The sequence below is a fragment of the Salvelinus alpinus genome, chromosome 2, assembly GCF_045679555.1.
Source record: "Salvelinus alpinus chromosome 2, SLU_Salpinus.1, whole genome shotgun sequence".
NCBI classification, from domain to species: domain Eukaryota; kingdom Metazoa; phylum Chordata; class Actinopteri; order Salmoniformes; family Salmonidae; genus Salvelinus; species Salvelinus alpinus.
Window position 1 is genome coordinate 70,436,818 of NC_092087.1, and position 24,547 is coordinate 70,461,364.

A 24,547-nucleotide genomic window follows, 5' to 3' on the forward strand; every position below is an offset into this window, starting at 1 on the left:
CTCGCCAGCTTGTTGTCCTAAAAAACGGAAAGGAGTTACCTCTGTTTCGTTCAGCCATTCATATGGGGGAAGTGAATGGGGTTTCGGGATAAACGCCGAAAATAAGGTCTAGGAGTTCTTATACTTTTTGTTTTGCGACTATCAGTCCGTTAGCATGACCTTTATGAATTGTGAAGCCTTTGTGCTTGTTTTGATTACATAAAGGGTTCAAAGTACACAAGTGTTAGCTGATGAAGATTGTTATAGAACAAAACATAAGATATCCTAAGCCTGTGTTTACCACAGACCTTTGGTGTTTATCCCCCAAAATACTTAATTTTCCCTTACATGGAACCTAAACCGGCTGCGCGCGTGCGCCATCGTGCATGAATTTATTTTGTCCCCCTACACCAAACGCGATCACGACACGCAGGTTAAAATATCAAAACAAACTCTGAACCAATGACATTAATTTGGAAACAGGTCGAAAAGCAGTAAACATGTATGGCAATTTAGCTAGTTAGCTTGTACTTGCTAGCTAATTTGTCCTATTTAGCTAGCTTGCTGTTGCTAGCTAATTTGTCCTGGGATATAAACAGTGAGTTGTTATTTTACCTGAAATGCACAAGGTCCTCTACTCTGACAATTAATCCACACATAAAACGGCCAACTGAATCGTTTCTAGTCACCTCTCCTCCTTCCAGGCCTCTTCATCTTTGAACTTATATGATGATATAAACAGTCGATTCTACTTTAAAAAATTCACCTTTCCAGATATAAGTCTCTCACTGTTGCCGCTCGTTATAGACCCCCCTCAGCCCCCAGCTGTGCCCTGGACACCATATGTGAATTGATTGCCACCCAACTATCTTCAGAGTTCGTACTGTTAGGTGACCTAAACTGGGATATGTTTAGCACCCCGGCCATCCTACAATCTAAGCTAGATGCCCTCAATCTCACACAAATGATCAAGGAACCTACCAAGTACAGCCCTAAATCTGTTAACACGGGCACCCTCATAGATATCATCCTGACCAACTTGCCCTCTAAATACACCTCTGCTGTCTTCAACCAGGATCTCAGCGATCACTGCCTCATTGGCTGCATCCGTAATGGGCCCGCGGTCAAACGACCGCCCCTCATCACTATCAAACGTTCCCTAAAACACTTCAGCGAGCAGGACTTTCTAATTGACCTGGCCTGGGTATCCTGGAAGGATATTGACCTCATCCCGTCAGTAGAGGATGCTGACGGGAAAGTGCTTTCCTCACCATCTTAAATAAGCATGCTAAGAACAGATATAGCCCTTGGTTTACTCCAGACTTGACTGCCCTTGACCAGCTCAAAAGCAGCCTGTGGCCTACTGCATTAGCATCGAATAGCCCCTGGGATATGCAACTTTTCAGGGAAGTCAGGAACCAATATACACAGTGTTACAGAAATCTGCATCCTGTAGCACTAATTCCAAAAAGTTGTCACACCTTAAAGTCCATGGAGAATAAGAGAACCTCCTCCCCACTGCACTGAGGCTAGGAAATGCTGTCACCACCGATAAACCTGCGATAATCGAATTTCATTAAGCTTTTTTCTACGGCTGGCCATGCTTTCCACCTGGCTACCCCTACCCCGGCCAACAGCTCTGCCCCCCCCGCAGCAACTTGCCCAAGCCCCCCTCCCCCCAACACTACTCCTTCACCCAAATCCAGATGGCTGATGTTCTGAAAGAGCTGCAAAATCTGGAACCCTACAAATCAGCTGGGCTAGACAATCTGTATCCTCTTTCTAAATTTATCTGCCGAAATTGTTGCAACCCCTATTATTAGCCTGTTCAACCTCTTTCGTATCGTCTGAGATCCCTAAAGATTGGGAAACTGCCGCGGTCATCCCCCTCTTCAAAGGGGGAGACACTCTAGACCCAAACTGTTAGACATATATCCATCCTGCCCTGCCTTTCTAACGTCTTCGAAAGCCAAGTTAACAAATCAGATCACCGACCATTTCGAATCCCACCATACCTTCTCCACTATGCGATCTGGTTTCCGAGCTGGTCATGGGTGCACCTCAGCCATGCTCAAGGTCTTAAACGATATCATAACCGCCATAGATAAAAGACAGTACTGTGCAGCCGTTTTCATCGACCTGGCCAAGGCTTTCGCCTCTGTCAATCACCGCATTCTTATCGGCAGACTCAACAGCCTTGGTTTCTCAAATGACTGCCTCGCCTTGTTCACCAACCACTTCTCAGACAGAGTTCTGTGTGTCAAATCGGAGGGCCTGTTGTCCGGACCTCTGGCAGTCTCTATGGGGGTGCCACAGGGTTCAATTCTCGGGCCGCCTCTTGCTGCTGGTGATTCTCTGATCCACCTCTACGCCGACGACACCGTTCTGTATACATCTGGCCCTTCCTTGGACACTGTGCTAACAAACCTCCAAACGAGCTTCAATGCCATAAAACACTCCTTCCGTGGCCTCCAAATGATCTTACATGCTAGTAAAACTAAATGCATGCTTTTCAACCGCTTGCTGCCTAGCATCACTACTCTGGACGGTTCTGACTTAGAATATGTGGACAACTACAAATACCTAGGTGTCTGGTTAGACTAAACTCTCCTTCCAGACTCACATTAAGCATCTCCAATCCAAAATTAAATCTAGAATCGGCTTCCTATTTCCCAACAAAGCCACCTTCACTTATGCTGCCAAACATACCCTCGTAAAACTGACCATCCTACCGATCCTCGACTTCGGCGATGTCATTTACAAAATAGCCTCCAACACTACTCAGCAAACTGGATGTAGTTTATCACAGTACCATCCGTTTTGTCACCAAACCCCCATATACTACCCAACACTGCGACCTGTATGCTCTCGTTGGCTGGCCCTCGCTACATATTTGTTGCCAAACCCACTGGCTCCAGGTCATCTAAGTCTTTGCTAGGTAAAGCCCAACCTTATCTCAGCTCACCGGTCACCATAGCAACACCCACCAGTAGCACGCGCTCCAGCAGGTATATTTCACTGTTCACCCTCAAAGCCAACACCTTCTTTGGCCGCCTTTCCTTCCAGTTCTCTGCTGCCAATGACTGGAACGAATTGCAAAAATCACTGAAGTTGGAGTCTTATCTCCCTGACTAACTTTAAGCATCAGCTGTCAGAGTACCTGTACACAGCCTATCTGTAAATAGCACACCCAACTACCTCATCCCCATATTGTTATTTTGTTGCTCTTTTGCACCCCAGTATCTCTACTCGCACATCATCATCTGCACATCTATCACTCCAGTGTTAATGCTAAATTGTAATTATTTTGCCACTATTGGCCTATTTATTGCCTTACCTCCTAACCTTACTACATTTGCACACGCTGTACATAGATTTTTCTATTGTGTTATTGACTGCATGTTTGTTTATCCCATGTGTAACTGTTGTTTTTGTCGCACTGCTTTGCTTTATCTTGGCCAGGTCACAGTTGTAAATGAGAACTTGTTCTCAACTGGCCTACCTGGTTAAATAAAGGTGAAATTAAAAAAATACAAAAAATAAATAAATCCCATATTTGAAATATGATATGCCTACTTGTCTTTGAAAATTAATTTTATTAGGCTATACATTATTGCTGCCCTTCATGAGTCATACAAATAAGCATTTGATATTAAATGCTCCAGGAATCCAATATGATTTGAGATTTTAGTATTGTGCTAGGCAGAGATAAGGGGACTCAACTCCTAAATGCGTCATATTTTGTCTATATAGTCAGATGATGGGAAGGATCTACAACTAGTAGGCATAAACCACCTGAATATTGATATTCATTAGATTTTTTGGGAAGATTGGGTGATTTAGAGAAATTATTGTTACAACATTTTCAAACCACCAGCACTTGGGAAACATTGATCAGGGGTAGCCAACCCTTCTGGAGAGAGAGCAGGATTTTCTTCCAGCCCTATTTTAAAGAGCGAGTTCACCTAAATTACAAAATGCTAAATGTTTGTGTCCTTACCTTGAAAGCATTCTATGGACAATGAGACTGGAATCTATGATTTGGTTAACCACTGCCATCAACCATTATTACAATTTGCTGTGCAGAGCCTTGGTGCACTGTTTCTAGCATTTGCCTGTCTCCCAATATCATTTAATTACTGTCTGAATAAAGTGTCAAACCACCCCAAAAAGATGTTATTTTTTATTTTTTAGCATTCTTAAAATTTCACCCCCCCCCCCCCCCCCCCAGGTTTTATATTAAAAAAATAAAACCTGGTCATAGGCCTAAGCCATGTCAAAATACGTAGAATTGCAGGAAATGAGCTTTAAAACAGTACCATCTAGGGGTTGTGGCAATGAAATTCAAATAGCAAATCTCACTCCAAACTTTCTTCAAATGTTGGCAGCCCTGTAATGGGTAGGATTCTGTTTTCACGTGCAAAGGTGAGTGCTTTTGATAAAAACACTATCTGCCTTTTATGGAAAAGAGATGTATATTTCTGAACGATAGACCATGCTGCCTTGTTTATAACATGACCGGAGCACCGCAGATTACGGTTCGATTTGAGAAGAGCGCTCCTCCCTCACCACTTTTGCCCGTTCCCCACGCAGGCCATAGACCGGTGCACCTCGGTTCTGCTTAATCCTTAATCGAACACTGCCATTGCAAAGAGTGCTCTGTAAGCCACGCCCCAGTGGGCAGAGCTAGGCATGTTGCTTTGTTCACTGGGACACATTTTATTACCGAGAGGCCTGTCGTTTTACAATGGGTCTGCGGTGTTTCTGTTTAGTTAATCTAATATTTCAGAACATGTGTATTGCAGTTAATTTTGTCTATGACTTAAGTAAAATATATTTGAGTAGCAAACAGGGAAACAAGTCCTAGACACTTCTCAATAGAATGTTCTCCCAAAAGGGGTCGCTGTTTAACAATTCTTTGGATTATCTAGTGACCACCAGTGCTCGGGAAATAAATAGCTTTTTCACAAGAGACCTGGTTGACATGAAATTTACATTGTTATAGACACACTTTGTACTTTTCACAACAAAAAAGTTGTTGATTTCATTGTATGTTTTGTACAGTCTGATTTGGACATTTTGTTCTCTGTTGTAGAGCAAGTAAAATAAAGACTATGTAAACTGGAATTGTGACTAATAGTTTACTAAAGGTTGAGATCTCTTGATATCAGAGATGTGCCTTACAGCGTCCACATGCTTCCCAGCCGAAACAGTTCGGAAGAGTTTGTGCGTAATATTATGATGGCATTTTGTGATGTTTTTTTGACATCGGATTTGTGTGTTCCCGAACAGCTGAAAAAACCCTCACCGAAGACTACACCCCTTTATCGGTGATAGGTCAACAATAAGGATTATTCAATAATGTCTTTGTCATTCAACAAGAGATTACTAGTTTTCATGCACATTTTTGCATTGAGAAATACTGCACCAAACATCTTAGATGTAAAATTGCGTGACTTTTTTGACTGAATTTATGACCGATTTTGAGTTTTTAGATTAATTCTGATGAAGTGTATACTGGCTACGGCATCTCAAAATGGACAATCTGTACTCTTGCAGGTTTTTTCTTGTTTTTCAAACTTAAGGGAGTATGCAAGCACACTCGTTCGGTTCAGCTAGGAGCCAGCCGAACTGGAGCATGCTGACGCCTTTACCCAGTCTGTTGGGGGGAGCGAAGGGAACGACTTACAGTAGTAGTGAGTGCATACATTTTCATACTGGTCCCCCATGAGAATCAGACCCACAACCCTGCAAGTGAGCCACACGCGACTGCACAGATGCTAGACCGTGCAATCACAGTTGACTTGAAGTATCAATATTACAAGTATTTATTTTATTGACAAGTTGTGTTGAACACAGTGTACATGTGTGTCCAGAGTCTCTCACTCGCTGCCTAATCACCTGGGAGCTAACACATCAAAGGGAATTACAGTCCCTTTGGTTAACCCCAACAAAGGCGAAATACTAGGCCTACATGGCAACAAAAACACTTCCAATTGTTACATGACTGTTCAGAATCTGTAGAATATAAAGATCCACTGGGCTGAATTGTCATTCAATTATTAGCAATTTATTATAAACATTGACCCATCCATCACACAAGCGCACAAAGGTACACACCAACAGAATAATGGATGTTTATTCCGCTATTGCAACAGCCTGGCCCTGTCACGTTTTTGTAAACTGGGGGATAGGCTGGGAAAATATAACCATTCATGAAACAGATTTATAGATGGTCTAATACAGCTTTAGCTCTTGGGTTATGATAGGCAAGGTTCAAATGATTCTGCATTGCTTTCCCATGGAATTGACCTCAACCCTAGTAGTAATAATTTATTGATCCTAACTTGGATGATTGTGTATGTAATGTACAGAGACAGGGCAAGGTTCACAAAAGGTCTTATTGACAACAATGAAGACAACCATACTGATTCCATACTGTATTTATTTATCTTGCTCCTTTGCACCCCAGTATCTCTACTTGCACATTCATCTTCTGCACATCTACCATTCGTGTTTAATTGCTATATTGTAATTACTTCGCCACCATAGCATATTTATTGCCTTACCGCCCTTATCTTACCTCATTTGCACACACTGTATATAGACTTTTTTCCCCCCTACTGTATGTTTGTTTATTCCATGTGCAACTCTGTTGTATGTGTCGAACTGCTTTGCTTTATCTTGGCCAGGTTGCAGTTGTAAATGAGAACTTGTTCTCAACTAGCCTACCTGGTTAAATAAAGGTGAAATTAATTTGATGTTTTTAAAAAAACCAGGGCTGTCTTGTCAATGAGCAGAATTGACAAATCGGACTGTACAAAACATACAATCAAGACCGCTGTTGTTAATTCGTTGTCATTTGCATTTCATACACTTGACACATTGACCTCATTATACACCATGCATTTCAATAAGGAATCGCAACAGCCTGTTTTCCATCCAGTATTAAATCACGATCATATGTGACCAGCAGGCTCAGACAGTACCCATAGCTAGGCTATAGAGGGTACAAACACTTCAAGACCCTATGGTCAGATGGCTTTTCATAAAGATGCCATGATAAGTAAAGAAATCCACATTTGTGTGGGTGGGGTGTCAGTGACTTGAGGGGGAAACTGAAGCAGTGGAGGCAGCAACAGGCAGATCGAGGAGGGGGGGGGGGGGCAGGCACGTCCATGTGTCGGCCAGGGTGCCCTCAGCCGTTGTCCTGGGAGATGCAGAGAAATAGAAAAGAGGGGTTAGTGAGCGCATCCCTAAGATCTTACTTATTAGGTCATAGATCAAATTGACTGCAATGTACTTGACTCATATATTAGTATAACTACACAGAACCACCGCAGACCCATTGTAAAATGAGATTCTATCTCCATATGATATCTCCTTACTACAATGTGTCTAAGTGCACGAACAACATGCCTAGCTCCGCCCACTAGGGTGTGGCTTACAGAGCGCTCTTTGCAATCTGCACTCGTTACTTGTACTCCAGTTATATTACCACAGGAGCAGACTGGGATCAGAAATCGGCTGTGGCATTTCTAACACATCGGCCCCCTTGAGGCCACCACACCAGCATTCTTTGTTTGTGGTGAATCTTAACCTGAAGACGGACACTGTTACAAAGCAACAGGTCGAAAAGCACATTGAGAGCAGGGATTCATTCATACCAGAACTCAAGACATTTTGTAGGGTACAGTTTAAACTACAAACTTAACTATCATCAGTGGATAGCCAGATTTAAAGCACTGGAACTAACCCCTTTCTCCATTCTTAACAGAACAACTTTCCGGCGTCACGTTTTACCTCCCCTCTCAAGATGACGACTCTACATTATGACTTGTCACACACCCTCCCTCCCCACACGCTGTCCCGGCTGGCACGGGAGTGGCTGGCAGAGGACACACCGAACTTTGACCCTGCAGGGCTGTGTGTGGGGTCACATGAGGTCGAGGCCAGGTTGTTGTGTAAAACGCCGTGCAGCATGCTGGCAGGCATGCCTTTCTTCACTGCTGTCTTCACTGAGCTCAGCTGCACTGTGGAATGGGCACACAAAGAGGGAGCACAGCTGGGTAAGAGACCAACTATGAACCTGGTCAGAAGCATGCTAGAGGTTTAAGAGAATACACAGATCCCTCACAAATGTGATGACAACACACCAACTCTGATCACACTGCCAAATTCATTTGGAGAAGGTATGGTGGAAACAAGCTTTGAGTTTGGCATTCACAAAATTCCATTGGAATAGATTCCAACTGATTACAATCTAACCATTAGATACAGTTCACTCACATGATGATTGTAATTTTTAGGTAAACTCTACTTTGACCTCACCTCCACCAGGTCCAGATGCGGTGGCCCAGAGTGCTGTGGTCAGAGGCCCAGCAAGGTGTATCCTCCTCGGGGAGAGACCGGCCCTCAACTGCCTGGCCCGGGCCTCGGGGATAGCCACCCGCTGCTCCCAGCTACAGAGCATCGTCAGGGAGGCAGGCTGGCATGGCCATGTGGCTGGCACGCGTAAAACCACCCCTGGGTTCCGGCTGGTGGAGAAGTATGCCATGCTGGTGGGCGGCGTGTCCATGCACAGACAGGACCTGAGTGGAATGGTGATGCTGAAAGACAATCATATATGGGCATCAGGGAGTATCACACAGGTAGGCAAGGGTGGATGTCTCAAACTGTACAACATTTGACAGCAACCTATACTATGTTGTGGTTGTCGATTCCTCTGAAATGCTTTCACAAGTGCATGAAAATCAGAGTGCAAGAATACATGTAAGTCTTTCATATTCCAAGGTGTACCATTTAGATCTGGCCTTTTTCTAATATGAGAGCTGAAGTTTTCCCTCTGTGCATTTTGAATATAAATTAATTTTGCATTCTGATAGAGAACTGATTTGATGTAATACCTACCTGTGGGTCTTCCAGGCGGTGAGGGACGCCCGCTCGGTGTGTGGCTTCAGCAGTAAGATTGAGGTGGAGTGCGGCAGCCGGGAGGAGGGCAGTGAGGCGGCCATGGCAGGAGCCGACATCGTCATGCTGGACAACTTTAAGCCACAGGTGAGACTGACGAAGGACTTCCCAAAGGCATCAGGGAAGTAATGTAGAAGAGGTAGAGACGTACTGGAGGGCTTGTGATAAAGCAGATGACAAATGTCCGTTGGACATTCATGTACATTGGACTATCAATGTAATATTCTTCTTCCTCCTGTATGTCAGTGCTGTGGATTTTGTTCAATCTCTTCTTTCCTACACCGTCTCTTCCGGCCTCTATTCCTCCTCTGTCCCTTCCTCTCTCAGGATCTCCATGCGGCAGCTCAGCTTCTGAAGGAGGAGTTCCCTTCTGTGCTAATCGAGGCCAGTGGAGGGGTGACCCCAGACTCCCTGCCCCAGTATCTCTCCCCCCATGTGGACATCATCTCTCTGGGCTGCATAACCCAGGGCTGCCCCGTGGTAGACTTCTCCCTCAAGGTTCAAAAGCCTGTTGCCTTTCCAATTATTTTCCAATCAAAGTAACTGTGGCAAATCAGGATTTTTGTTAATAAAGTGAAAATAAAAAGCAACGGTCAATTTCCTGACTTTTCAATTTATTTTGCAACGCGGTGTGGTCAGCAAGTTTCAGTTTTGATTATGGTTAACGTGTACCATTTCCCTGATATGACGTGGGTGGCTAGGGCATAAAAGACAGGAGGGTTTCAGGAAATCAGTTCCATTTAGGAAGAGATTATCTGGCATTATAACCAGAGTTCTTTCAAGACACGTTGCTTGTTGGTAAATTAGATTTAAGTTAGCTATTTGTTGCTTTTTCTGATATTTGTAATTATTAAAGGAACAAACTATGACGTAACCATACATTTTGGCATATAGAACTGTACATTTATGTGAAGTTCGTGATGGCAAGAAAATCTGTCCATTTTAAACATTGCTTCAATCTGCTTTTGACTTCAGAAACTCAAAGTTGATTTTGGCTCCATAAATGTCGAAAGTGGTTTGTATTTAACTATGGTGAGGTGCTAAATAGGATGATACATTTGCAAACAGGAAGATATTTTGGGCTCAGTCTACCTAAAGGTGGTGCTTTCCTGGTTCCTAACCACCAGGAGTGGCATGACATGCAGGACCATAAAGGACAGCTGCATTTAATCCTTAAACTGATAGAAAAAAATGACAAATGACAGTAGCTTTTTTGATAGAAAAAAATTACATTATTTTTCTCCTCTATTGCAGCCAGCTTCATTACAGAAACACCAAGAATCTCCAATTGACTAGACCTAGAGGAAAGCGTGCTATGGTAATCTGAGACGGCTAGCAGTTGTAAAATGAACGGTTCAAAACTAAAGTACAGGACGTGTTATGTGATTGATACTGAAGGCTCTATTCAATCTGTATCGCTAAAGTGTTACAAATAGAGTAATTTCCTATTGTGACGACATCTGCAGCATTTACCATGAATGCAGTCTACGCCAACGCGGGAACAATGCTTTTAAATTTGACGTAACACTGAATTTACGCGATGGGGATTGAAATGACACTATCGGCTGAAAAGCCACGGATGACCGGCTGAAATGCCACATACGACCGGCTCGAGTGCCACTGTCAGATAAGTCATCTTCTGTCAAGTATACTTTCATTAATTTTCACACAAAGAAGATAGCATATTTTGTGCATTTGTCACAGTCATAATCAGTCATTTAATGTTAATGACAGGATATAACTTCATGCATCAAAGCATTTGGGCCAGAAGTAATTTGAGAAACCATGTCCCCAGGATTAGTGAAAAGAGAGAACACTTTCCCAGGGACATTGGAGAAAAGGAACAGGGTAAATTACAGACTAGGTCATGATACACCTCGTCACCATATTAACTGGCCCTAGCCTATTCAACAACTAGGGCCTATATTAAAATCACCCAGACTAGTCATTCAAAATAGCATGGTCCCTGGTTGTTACCCTAGCATTCAATACAACATGAAAGAGACAGTACAGACATATTTGTAAATCAGCTAGTATAAAAGGTCTTGGTCTTGACTATCTTTTTCATGCAGAACCTTATCGATCTCATCTCACAATTCCAACATCTACACCTGTGGTGAGGGAGAGGAGATGGACTGGGTATGGGCAGTCACCAGAAGTGTACACACACACACACACACACACAGGGTGGAATGGACAGGACATGAAATGGCTTTTTCTGTTATAACAGATTGATCAAGAAATGGGAGTGACCTGCTGCCAGGAAGAGGAACACAATGAGGAAATGGACTGGGTATGATGATGACACATTTGTCTGCATCATTTCCAATCCCCCATATATACTGAAATATAAATGCAACCATTTCAAAGATTTTGCTGAGTTAAAGTTAATAGAAGGAAATCAGTCAATTGAAATACATTCATTAGGCCATAATCTATGGATTTCACGACTGGGCAGGGGCGCAGCCATATTTTTGTTCAGTATATATTTTGTGTAAATATATACAGTACCAGTCAAACGTTTGGACACACCTACTCATTCCAGGGTTTTTCTTTATTTTTACTATTTTCTACATTGTAGAAATAGTTTGTGGCTGTCCATGGTACTGGTGTGTGTGTGTGTGCGTGTAGAGAAATGCCAATGACATCCTCCTCTCTTGACAATGTCATACACTACAAGCTTTTAGTTTTTGTTGCCCTAGTCTACCTGGCTTACACTTGCTCGCTAGCCTAACTTCCTTTCATGGGCAACTATGCGACAGGCCAGCTAGTTAACATTAGCGTACTACATCTAGCCACGTATTGAACATCAATCCACTTGGGTCAGGGGCACAATGTATGAATTTATGGTTGGATCAGACTTACCATTATAATCATTGGCCAGTATGGATAATTAAGTAAAACCACAAGTCCAATTCCTCATCACCATCCATGGCTAATTTAGTAAAGGGAGGATTTTAGCCATCTAGTCACCGGAGGACAACGAGATGCAACAATTAAAGTTTTTTTCCCTGTAAATTACGTTCTGCTTTTGATGTGATTGGTGTGAAGCCAAATCCAAACTAGCTTCCTTTAACACTTTTTTTGGTTCACCAGGACCAGTCACCGTTGAGCTCACTGAGTTTAGCTCAGCGCTGATTGGTTATTATTTTATTTGTTTTTTATCAAGGGACACAATGCTTGCTGGGTCCCTAGCATTCAATGATACGGGCAGCAACAATGTTAAACTCTTAAAAATGACCTCCAGCAGGCCACAAATGTCCATGTGTCTGCTCAAACGGTCAGAAACAGACTCCATGAGGGTGGTATGAGGGCCCGACATCTACAGGTGGGGGTTGTGCTTACAGCCCAACACCGTGCAGGACGTTTGGCATTTGCCAGAGAACACCAAGATTGGCAAATTCGCCACTGGCGCCCTGTGCTCTTCACAGATGAAAGCAGGTTCATACTGACCACATGAGCACATGTGACAGAGTCTGGAGACGCCGTGGAGAACGTTCTGCTGCCTGCAACATCCTCCAGCATGACCGGTTTGGCGGTGGGTCAGTCATGGTGTGGGGTGGCATTTCTTTGTGGGGCCGCACAGCCCTCCATGTGCTCGCCAGAGGTAGCCTGACTGCCATTAGGTACCGAGATGATATCCTCAGACCCCTTGTGAGACCATATGCTGACACATGCACATTTGTGACCTGCTGGGGGGCTTTTTGCAGGGCTCTGGCAGTGCTCCTCCTTGCACAAAGGCGGAGGTAGCGGTCCTGCTGCTGGGTTGTTGCCCTCCTACGGCCTCCTCCACGTCTCCTGATGTACTGGCCTGTCTCCTGGTAGCGCCTCCATGCTCTGGACACTACGCTGACAGACACAGCAAACCTTCTTGCCACAGCTCGCATTGATGTGCCATCCTGGATGAGCTGCACTACCTGAGCCACTTGTGTGGGTTGTAGACTCTGTCTCATGCTACCACTAGAGTGAAAGCACCGCCAGCATTCAAAAGTGACCAAAACATCAGCCAGGAAGCATAGGAACTGAGAAGTGGTCTGTGGTCACCACCTGCAGAACCACTCCTTTATTGGGGGTGTCTTGCTAATTGCCTATAATTTCCACCTTTTGTCTATTCCATTTGCACAACAGCATGTGAAATTTATTGTCAATCAGTGTTGCTTCCTAAGTGGACAGTTTGATTTCACAGAAGTGTGATTGACTTGGAGTTACATTGTTGTTTAAGTGTTCCCTTTATTTTTTTGAGCAGTGTACATATATATATATATGTGTGTGTGTTTTTAGGTGAATTTTGTATATTTTTTGTTAGAATGTTTTTTTCTTGGTAATCATGAGTACGTACACACCACTGAAAATTCATTATCCTCATGATTGCTGTAATGAAAGAGTCTGCCCTGCCTTGTGCCTGTTTCTCTGGGGCCTGCTGATGTGATGAGCAAGGCACTCTCCTCAACCCAAGCGCTAGAAAAATGTGTTCTGATTGTATAACATTTCAAAGGAAAAACACGGCTTTGGAAGCTTTGTCTTCTTGTCCCCTTCGAAGAGAGGAGAGTCTGCATTTATTAATATGATTATTTGTACATAACCATGGGAATTAAGTTTCACTTTTAGTTCTTGTAAGTAGGCAGTATTTCCCTCATATGACGTGGCTGGCTTGTGTAAAGTCTGTGCTGGCTGGAGCATAAATACCTGTGCACTACAAGTTTGAGCAGGTGATCTCCTTATTGTCACTGGTAAGTAACATTTTTTACTGGCTTAGCTTGTTTCTTGCGTTATGCCAAATTATACAAATGTGATCTGTAAAGTTATGTTGCTTACAGTTGCTTACATTGCTTATGGATTCTAGACAATTAAATGGATATGGCTCAATAAAATTGTTTAACTTCAAAGAGTGTCTGGATAAGAGAGTCTGCTAAATGACTAACATTTTAAATGTAAAATGTTATATGCTCTACAGAGTGGTGCTAGAGAGGAGGATATACACAAACAAAATATGTATTTGGTTAGACAACTGACACAGACAACATTACTGTGTAACCAGAAAGGGAGTGGCACCATGAGCCATGACCATTCAAATCCAGGCTTCTATGAAATATGACCTATATTAATTACAATATGAGTGAAACATTCTTCCTTCCAATTAACAAAAAAAAATATAAAAAAATATTGAAAAGCAGTAGACCACTGATTGGCCAGCTCATTCTCCTCAGGAGGATGACATCATCCTCTATGATGAAAGCAATACTTTTTGAAACGTCTGTTTGAGGTGGGGTTTTTGAAGAGCTTTTTTTATCTCTCCAATTTATGCTTTGGCCACAAATAGGAGGATAGGATGAGTCAACAACATTATTTGGGTATAATTTAACAGAATATTAACTTTTAAAAGTGAGATTTTCACTGGCCAGTTACTTTAATGTCTGCATCGTTGAGTTGTTTGAAAAAAAGGGGATAACAAAATAATACACTAGGTTAGGCCTCGATGAGAATGGCATTTTCTCTACATTGCAGCTTCAGTGGACAACATCAAGAAGCTCCTACAACACCTTGAAGAAAATAACACCATTTGCAGCTAAATCACGATGGTAATCTGTGGCAGTTCACCGTTGGAAAAAGATCAATTCAATATTCATGAATTTTCAGGGAGTTATTTCGATTTTCTGAATGTGCTTAAACTAATGTAAACTAATGTAAAAAACAACTCTTCAAGTGAAAATTATATAGTTGATGATGTATTGAGTTACACTAATGTTTATATGACTCTTCTCCTCTCCTTTTTGAGTGTCTCTCACTCACCTCTGGCCGAAAGGGAGCGAACAGGCTGTATGCTGCCTTACAACATACAAACCAAAACCGACAATTACAATTACACCAGTCGTGGGTTCAGTGACGCGGCCCATGTCCAGAACAGTCAGCTTTCTCTTCTCTTCCGTCTTCTCATTTAAATTACATACGTTTTGTGCACTTATTGCAAGAAATTGTATATCTATTCATAAAGTAGGCTATTACCTTGTATTTGTAAAATCAAGTAACATTCTACAATTTAATTTAATTGATAAGACGTCAAATGTTTCCTTTATATAAGTTATGTATGGAAACATTTGAGGGCTAAAGTCAATTACTAACTATTATGAATAATTTCCCCAGAATTATGAAGTGACAGATGGTGTTTCCCCTGCAGCAAAGGACAATGTGGATGGAGTAAGTTGTATACAATAATATGTCATACACATCTTTTCACCATGGCTCTGTCCACATCAGCATGCTTTCTCCATCTGAACATTTACAGTTTAAAGCCAACAAGAACTACACTCAACACTAGTTCAAAATGAACAGTAATATTCTTTACCTTTGAGTAGGCTATGTCGGACCAGATAAATCTGTCATATTAAAAGTAATACCATGTTCAAGTGAAGCAGATAGGGTGTACTTCAATCCACCAAACACAATATTTTATGAAGATTTTCAGATTTTGGATATTTTCTCATCTTTCAGGATTTTACAGATCTCATCAAAAACTTCCACCATCTGAACATGTATGGAGATGAAAAGATGGACTGGGTACGTGGCTGATTATTCTTCATTAGTGTACACATGCCACACACACACATGCCACACACACACATGCCACACACACACACACACACACACACACACACACACACACACACACACACACACACACACACACACACACACACACACACACACACACACACACACACACACACACGCGCCAAAGGGTGTGGTTATGGAAACTATGTGACAAGCCGTTGTTGTCTTGTCTGTCTAAACAGGCTGATCAGGAAGTGGGAGTGACCTGTTGCCAGGAGGACGAGCACAATGTGGAAATGGACTGGGTATGTCACTGGTCCTCCTATGTCAAAAATGTCAGAGCTAAAGGGATTTATACTGTACATCACGTGTCTGCACATTTGTAGTACTCGCACTAACAGCTTTGGGGACAATCACTCACTTCTTCAAATATTTGAGCAAACATATGGTGCAAACACTGTCATCTGGGTGTCTTTACAGATCACCTCAAGAAATCCCAGCTTCTGCATCTGGAGAGAAAGAAACGATGAAGACAGCCTTTAAAATCTTCATTAGCTACCCATCTGTTGGGTGACTTGGTCATCAAAACATTGGCCTAGTTCACACTCCTGTTGTACAACGCATCTCACACACCAGCTGTGATACAATTTAAAGATCCTTTTAATGGGTTTGTCTCCACACAAACAAATTGGCAATAGTTGTGTAAAGAACAGTTGTATCACCTCAGTGTGAACTAGGCCACTGTAGCCTAAATATGGCATTGGTACCCTCTTAGGGTTTTGTAAATACTGTACAGTAGGATATATCCTTATACAATCTAGATTTACATGTAAATATGTTGAGTATCTATTTATTTTCTCACTCATCTGTCATTTGTTGGCCTCTAATATTCTGGTGAGTGGTATAGGTGTAGCCAAAGAGGTAAGGGTAGATGTACTTTTCTGAGGAGAATTATCTACACAAAAATACATCCAAGGACTAATGGGAAGAGTGAATGTTGTGGGGTAATATATACACTGAGTGTACAAAACATTAAGAACAGCTGTTTGTATCAAGAACTTCAACGCTGCTGGGTTTTTCTATGCAAAAAAATGTCCCTTGTGTATCAAGAATGGTCCACCGCCCCAAACGACATTCAGCCACACAACTGTTGGAAGCATTGGAGTCAACATGGGCTAGCATCTCTGTGGAATGCTTTCGACGCCTTGTAGAGTCCATGCCCCGATGAATTGACGGTGTTCTGAAGGAAAAAGGGGGGAACTCAGTATTAAGAATGTGACCCTAATGTTTTGTACACTCAGTGTATATATTACCCCACAACATTCACTCTTCCCATTAGTCCTTGGATGTATTTTTGTGGAGCTAATTCTCCTCAGAAAAGTACATCTGCTGTCTATTTGTTTGTCAATATTTATGTGTTCAGTGTCTTGTCTCCTTGTCAAATGAGTGTCTGTCAATTTAGTTGTATTTCTGTATCACATGAAGTTATCCTTTGAACAAGGAAAGGGTGGTGCCTAGTGAGGGTGGATGGGTAAAATAAATCAACACAAACTATGAAGTACTGATATTCATTGATTTGCATAAAATGACTGTAAATTACATTCTTATTGGCATTGATTTTTTGTTGATTTTATTTGACAATTTTCAACAATTTAACTAACCACTGTGGTTCTCTTGGAAATACACGAAAACAAAATATACACAAGATTATAGCATATATAAAATACATCTCATCAGTAAGGAGGAAACAGTAAAAGGAATAAAATAGATGATCAAGTAGCATTCATTGATACAATTATACTTTCTTTTAGCATGTGCAGTTTTAAAGCATGTTGCCCATAAACTTTTAAGGTTTATCTTAAAACTAGCGTAGGATGGATTTTATATACACTACCGTTCAAAAGTTTGGGGCCGCTTAGAAATGTCCTTGTTTTCGTTGTACGAGATCTTCAGTTTCTTGGCAACTTCTCACATGGAATAGCATCCATTTCTCAGAATAAGAATAGACTGACGAGTTTCGGAAGAAAGTTATTTGTTTCTGGCCATTTTGAGCCTGTAATCTAACTCACAAATGCTGATGCTCCAGATACTCAACTAGTCTAAAGAAGGCCAGTTTTATTGCTTCTTTAATCAGAACAACAGTTTTCAGCTGTGCTAACATAATTGCAAACGGGTTTTCTAATGATCAATTAGCCTTTTAAAATGATAAACTTGGATTAGCTAACACAACGTGCCATTGGAACAAAGGAGTGATGGCTGCTGATAATGGGCCTCTGTACGCCTATGTCGATATTCCATAAAAAAATGACCAGTTTCCAGCTACAATAGTCATTTACAGATTTAACAATGTCGACACTGTATTTCAGATCAATTTGATGTTATTTTAATGGACAAAAATATTGCTTTTCTATCAAAAACAAGGACATTTCTAAGTGACCCCAAACTGTTGAACGGTAGTGTAGTTTGGTACACCATTCAGTTCCTCTGCACAAGTGTTAAGGAAATAACTTTTTTTTGGCAACAATGGCTCTGGTGTGATGACAGAGTCTCCAATGAAATTAAGATAACCACAGGTAACTGGGGGCAAGGCCATGAATAACTTTAAAAAACATAAAGTTTAATCTGCACCTCCCGGAAATCAACTGGAACCCCGTTCAGTTCCCTGAAATGATTAGGACCAATGTTCATCCTAGGGCTGAGATGAAGTATAATTAATCTGCAGGTTTGGGTAGGTTACTTTCTAAATGTAATCAGTTAGTTACTAGTTACCTGTCCTAAATTGTAATCAGCAACGTAACTTTTGGATTACCCAAACTCAGTAACGTAATCTCATTACTTTCCCATTAAGAGCCATTAGAATAATACAAAAATGGACACTACTGGTCAAAAGTTTTAGAACACCTACTCATTCAAGGGTTTTTCATTATGTCTTAATATTTTCTACATTATAGAATAATAGGGAAGACATCAAAACTATGAAATAACGCATATGGAATCATGTAGGCAAGGGCTGATTTCAAGGTTTTACTGTTAACCTATAAAGCGTTACATGGGCTTGCTCCTACCTAACTTTCCGAGTTGGTCCTGCCGTACATACCTACACGTACGCTACGGTCACAAGACGCAGGCCTCCTAATTGTCCCTAGAATTTCTAAGCAAACAGCGGGAGGCAGGGCTTTCTCCTATAGATCTCCATTTTTATGGAATAGTCTGCCTACCCATGTGAGAGACGCAGACTCGGTCTCAACCTTTAAGTCTTTACTGAAGACTTATCTCTTCAGTAGGTCATATGATTGAGTGTAGTCTGGCCCAGGAGTGTGAAGGTGAACGGAAAGGCTCTGGAGCAACGAACCGCCCTTGCTGTCTCTGCCTGGCCGGTTCCCCTCTCTCCACTGGGATTCTCTGCCCCTAACCCTATTACAGGGGCTGAGTCACTGGCTTACTGGTGCTCTTTCATGCCGTCCCTAGGAGGGGTGCGTCACTTGAGTGGGTTGAGTTACTGACGTGATCTTCCTGTCTGGGTTGGCGCCCCCCCTTGGTTTGTGCTGTGGTGCAGATCTTTGTGGGCTATACTCGGCCTTGTCTCAGGATTGTAAGTTGGTGGTTGAAGATATCCCTCTAGTGGTGTGGGGGCTGTGCTTTGGCAGAGTGGGTGGGGTTATATCCTTCCTGTTTGGTCCTGTCCGGGGGTATCATCGGATGGGGCCACAGTGTCTCCTGACCCCTCCTGTCTCAGCCTCCAGTATTTATGCTGCAGTAGTTTATGTGTCGGGGGGCTAGGGTCAGTTGGTTATACCTGGAGTACTTCTCCTATCTTATCCAGTGTCCTGTGTGAATTTAAGTATGCTCTCTCTAATTCTCTCGTTCTCTCTTTCTTTCTCTCTCTCGGAGAACCTGAGCCCTAGGACCATACGTCACGGCAAACCGGGCATGATGACTCCTTGCTGTCCCCAGTCCACCTGGCCTTGCTGCTGTTCCAGTTTCAACTGTTCTGCCTGCTGTTATGGAACCCCTACCTGTTCAACTCTTAATGATCGGCTATGAAAAGCCAACTGACTTTTATTCCTGATTATTATTTGACCATGCTTGTCATTTATGAACATTTTGAAAATCTTGGCTCTCTCTAATTCTCTCCTTCTCTCTCTCTTTCTCTCTCTCGGAGGACCTGAGCCCTGGGACCGTGCGTCGGGGCTGCCGGGCGTGATGGCTCCTTGCTGTCCCCAGTCCACCTGGCCTTGCTGCTATTCCAGTTTCAGCTGTTCTGCCTGCGGTTATGGAACCGCCATCTGTCCCGGACCTGCTATTTTCAACTCTTGATGATCGGCTATGAAAAGCCAACTGAAAATTATTCATGATTATTATTTGACCATGCTTGTCACTTATGAACATTTTGAACATCTTGGCATAGTTCTGTTATAATCTCCACCCAGCACAGCCAGAAGAGGACTGGCCACCCCTCATAGCCTGGTTCCTCTCTAGGTTTCTTCCTAGGTTTTGGCCTTTCTAGGGAGTTTTTCCTAGCCACCGTGCTTCTACACCTGCATTGCTTGCTGTTTGGGGTTTTAGGCTGGGTGTCTGTACAGCACTTCGAGATATTAGCTGATGCACGAAGATCTATATAAAATAAACTTGATTTGATTTGATGTAGTAACCAAAAAAGTGTTAAACGAATCAAAATGTATTTTATATTTGAGATTCTTCATATAGCCACACTTTGCCTTGATGACAGCTTTTCACACTTGGCATTCTCTCAACAAACTTCACCTGGAATGCTTTTCCAACCCTCTTGAAGGATTTCCCACACATGCTGATAACTTGTTGGCTGCTTTTCCTTCATTCTGCCGTCCGACTCATCCCAAACCATCTCAATTTGGTTGAGGTCGGGGGATTGTGGAGGACAGGTCATCTGATGCAGCACTCCATCACTCTCCTTCTTGGTCAAATAGCCCTTACACAGCCTGGAGGTGTGTTTTGGGTCATTGTCAAATCAAACTGTATTTGTCACATGAGCCGCAGATTGGTCACATGCACACGCAGATTGGTTGAGGTAATTTGTACATGTAGGTAGGGGTGAAGGGACTATGCATTGACAAACATCGAGTAGTAGCAGTGTACAAAACCAATGGGGGGGGGGGGGGGGGTCATTGTAAATAGTCTGGTGGCCATTTGATTAATTGTTCAGCAGTCTTATGGCTTGTTGGTAGCTGTTAAGAAGCCTTTTGGTCCTAGACTTTGCGCTCCGGTACCGCTTGCCATGCGGCAGCAGAGAAAACAGTCTATGACTTGGGCGACAGGAGTCTGACAATTTTATGGGCTTTCCTCTGACACCGCCTATTATATAGGTTCTGGATGGCAGGAAGCTTGGCCCCAGTGAAGGACTGGGCCGTACCCACTACCCTCTGTAGCGCCTTACGGTCAGATGCCGAGCAGTTGCCATACCAGGTGGTGATGCAACCAGTCAGGATGCTCTCGATGGTGCAGCTGTAGAACTTTGAGGATCTGGGGACCCATGCCAAATCTTTTCAGTCTCCTGAGGGGGAAAATGTTTTGTAGTGTCATCTTCACGACTGCCTTGATGTGGTTGGACCATGATAGTTCGTTGGTGATGTGGACACCAAGGAACTTGAAACTCAACCCATTCCACTACAGCCCCGTCGATGTTAATGGGAGCCTGTTCGGCCCACCTTTTCCTGTAGTCCACGATCAGCTCCTTTGACTTGCTCACATTGAGGGAGATGTTGTTGTTCTGACACCACACTGCCAGTTTTCTGACCTCCTCCCTATAGGCTGTCTCATTGTTGTCGGTGATCAGGCCTACCACTGTTGTGTCGTCAGCAAACTTAATGATGATGTTGGAGTTGTGTTTGGCCACGCAGTCGTGGGTGAACAGGGAGTACAGGAGGGGACTAAGTACACACCCCTGAGGGGCCCCCGTGTTGAGGATCAGCGTGGACGATGTGTTGTTGCCTACCTTTACCACCTGGGGGCGGCCCGTCAGGAAGTCCAGGATCCAGTTGCAGAGGGAGGTGTTTAGTCCCAGGGTCCTTAGCTTAGTAATGAGCTTCGTGGGCACTATGGTGTTGAACGCTGAGCTGTAGTCAATTAACAGCATTCTCACATAGCTTTTCCTTTTGTCCAGGTGGGAAAGGACAGTGTGGAGTGCGATTGAGATTGCGTCATCTGTGGATCTGTTGGGGCGGTATGCGAATTGGAGTGGTTCTAGGGTATCAGGGAGGATGCTGTTGATGTGAGCCATGACCAGCCTTTCAAAGCACTTCACAGCTACCGATGTGAGTGCTACGGGGCGGTAATCATTTAGGCCCGTTGAAAACAAATGATAGTCCCACTAAGCGTAAACCAGATGGGATGGCGTATCGCTGCAGAATGCTGTGGTAGGAGGATCGGCGTGGCAGATGTGAAGGCACAGCCATGCTGGTTAAGCATGCCTTGAATTCTAAATAAATCACAGACAGTGTCACCAGCAAAGCACCCCCACGAATCACACCTCCTCCTCCATGTTTCACAGTGGGAACCACACATGTGGAGATCTGTTCACCAAGTCTGCGTCTCACAAAGACACGGCGGTCTTTAATTTGAAAAAAATCAGACCAAAGGACAGATTTCCACCGGTCTAATGTTCATTGCTCATGTTTCTTGGCCCAAGCAAGTCTCTTCTTATTGGTGTCCTTTAGTAGTGGTTTCTTTGCACCAATTAGACCATGAAGCCCTGATTCACGCAGTCTCCTCTGAAAAGTTGATGTTGAAATGTGTCTGTTACTTGAACTCTGTGAAGCATTTATTTGAGCTGCAATTTCTGAGGCTGGTAACTCTGATGAACTTGTGTGCAGCAGAGGTAACTCTGGGTCTTCCTTTCCTGTGGCGGTCCTCATGAGAGCCAGTTTCATCATAGCGCTTGATGGTTTTGCGACTGCACTTGAAGAAACTTTCAAAGTGCTTGAAATGTTCCAGATTGACTGACCTTCATGTCTTAAAGTAATGATGGTCTGTCATTTCTCTTTGCTTGTTTGATCTGTTCTTGCCATAATATGGACTTGGTCTTTTACCAAATAGGGCTATCTTCTGTATACCACTCCTACCTTGTCACAACACAACTGATTGGCTCAAACGCATTAAGAAGGAAAGAAATTCCAGACATCCTCTACTGACGGGATGAGATCAATATCCTTCCAGGATACCCCGGCCAGGTCGATTAGAAAGGCCTGCTCGCTGAAGTGTTTCAGGGAGCGTTTGACAGTGATGAGTGGAGGTCGTTTGACCGCTGACCCATTACGGATGCAGGCAATGAGGCAGTGATCGCTGAGATCTTGGTTGAAAACAGCAGAGGTGTATTTAGAGGGCAAATTGGTTAAGATGATATCTATGAGAGTGCCCGTGTTTACGGCTTTGGGGTGGTACCTGGTAGGTTCATTGATAATTTGTGTGAGATTGAGGGCATCAAGCTTAGATTGTAGGATGGCTGGGGTGTTAAGCATGTTCCAGTTTAGGTCGCCTAGCAGCACAAGCTCTAAAGATAGATGGGGGGCAATCAGTTCACATCTGGTATCCAGAGCACAGCTGGGGGCAGAGGGTGGTCTATCTGCAACGGTGAGAGACTTGTTTTTAGAGAGGTGGATTTTTAAAAATAGAAGTTCAAATTGCTTGGGTACATACCTGGATAGTAGGACAGAACTCTGCAGGCTATCTTTGCAGTAGATTGCAACACCGCCCCCTTTGGCCGTTCTATCTTGTCTGAAAATGTTGTAGTTAGGAATGGAGATTTGAGAATTTTTGGTGGTCTTCCTAAGCCAGGATTCAGACACGGCTAGAACATCCGGGTTGGCAGAGTGTGCTAAAGCAGTGAATAAAACAAACTTAGGGAGGAGGCTTCTGATATTAACATGCATGAAACCAAGGCTATTACAGTTACAGAAGTCATCAAAAGAGAGCGCCTGGGGAATAGGAGTGGAGCTAGGCACTGCAGGGCCTGGAGTCACCTCTACATCACCAGAGGAACAGAGTAGGATAAGGGTACGGCTAAAAACTATGAGAATTGGTCGTCTAGAACGTCCGGAACAGAGAGTAAAAGGAGGTTTCTGGGGGCGATAAAATAGCTTCAAGGTATAATGTCCAGACAAAGGTATGGTAAGATGTGAATACAGTGGAGGTAAACCTAGGTATTGAGTGATGAGGAGAGAGATATTGTGTCTAGAAACATAATTGAAACCAGGTGATGTCATTGCATGTATGGGTGGTGGAACTGAAAGGTTGGATAAGGTATAATGAGCAGGGCTAGAGGCTCTACAGTGAAATAATCCAATAAACACTAACCAGAACAGCAATGGACAAGGCATATTGACATTAAGGAGAGGCATGCTTAGTCGAGTGATCATACGGGTCCAGTGAGTAGTGAGGTTGGCTGGGGTAACGGCAATTCAGACAGCTAGCCGGGCCATCGGTAGCAAGCTAGCATAGGATGGAGGTCTGTTTTTAGCCACCTCGTGCGTTTCCGACGGTAGATTAGTGGGGTTCCGTGTGGTAGAGGGGATCAATCCAATTGGCAAAATAGATATAGTGACCCAAGAAAAATTGTACGATAGACCTATTCAGATAGCAGACGATAAGACAGCTAACGATTAGCGGGCCGCAGATGGGCGTTCAGGTAACGTCGCGACGGAGGGGCCAGTTGGATAACTCCCTCGGGAAGATAACGTCGGTAGTCCAGTCGTGAAGGCCCGGTGGGGCTCCGCATCGGCAGTAAAACGGGTCCGGATAGGTGATTGTAGCCCAGGAGTGGCTGATGGAACTCTTCAGCTGGCTAGCTCCGGAATAATTGATGTTTGCTCCGGGATCGACGTAAGCCAATAGTCACACGGATAGCAGCTATATATTTACACTATCAACAGAAATGCAAGGGGGGGAAAATAAAATGTATTTCTTTCTCAAAATGTGTAATTTTCATCCAGATTTCGGGATGAACAGTAACAGACAAAACAAATAGGCTTGTCCTTCTCATCCTCCTCCTTGTCCTCGTCCCCCTCTTACTCTCACT

At 43.3% G+C, this 24,547-nt stretch overlaps 1 protein-coding gene and 1 long non-coding RNA gene across 6 annotated transcripts in view; both read left to right on the forward strand.

Moving 5' to 3' along the window:
* Positions 1-9,546, forward strand: part of LOC139567581 (nicotinate-nucleotide pyrophosphorylase [carboxylating]-like) — a 31,324-nt gene extending 21,778 nt beyond the window's left edge. For 4 of the 5 annotated variants that reach the window (XM_071388947.1, XM_071388948.1, XM_071388949.1 and 1 more), the window contains exons 2-5: positions 7,757-8,048; positions 8,320-8,630; positions 8,905-9,036; positions 9,277-9,546. In XM_071388947.1, the coding sequence (XP_071245048.1) occupies positions 7,796-8,048; positions 8,320-8,630; positions 8,905-9,036; positions 9,277-9,492 (912 nt within the window). In that variant the 5' untranslated portion in view covers positions 7,757-7,795 and the 3' untranslated portion in view covers positions 9,493-9,546. Of the gene's footprint in view, positions 1-5,589; positions 5,676-7,756; positions 8,049-8,319; positions 8,631-8,904; positions 9,037-9,276 lie in introns of those variants that run through there. The other variant, XM_071388950.1, reaches the window with a different exon arrangement.
* Positions 9,547-12,917: 3,371 nt separating this feature from the next.
* Positions 12,918-14,796, forward strand: LOC139567582 (uncharacterized). The gene is made up of 2 exons (XR_011673427.1): positions 12,918-13,679; positions 14,455-14,796. It is a non-coding gene; the product is annotated as an uncharacterized lncRNA (long non-coding RNA).
* The last annotated feature ends 9,751 nt before the right edge of the window (positions 14,797-24,547 follow it).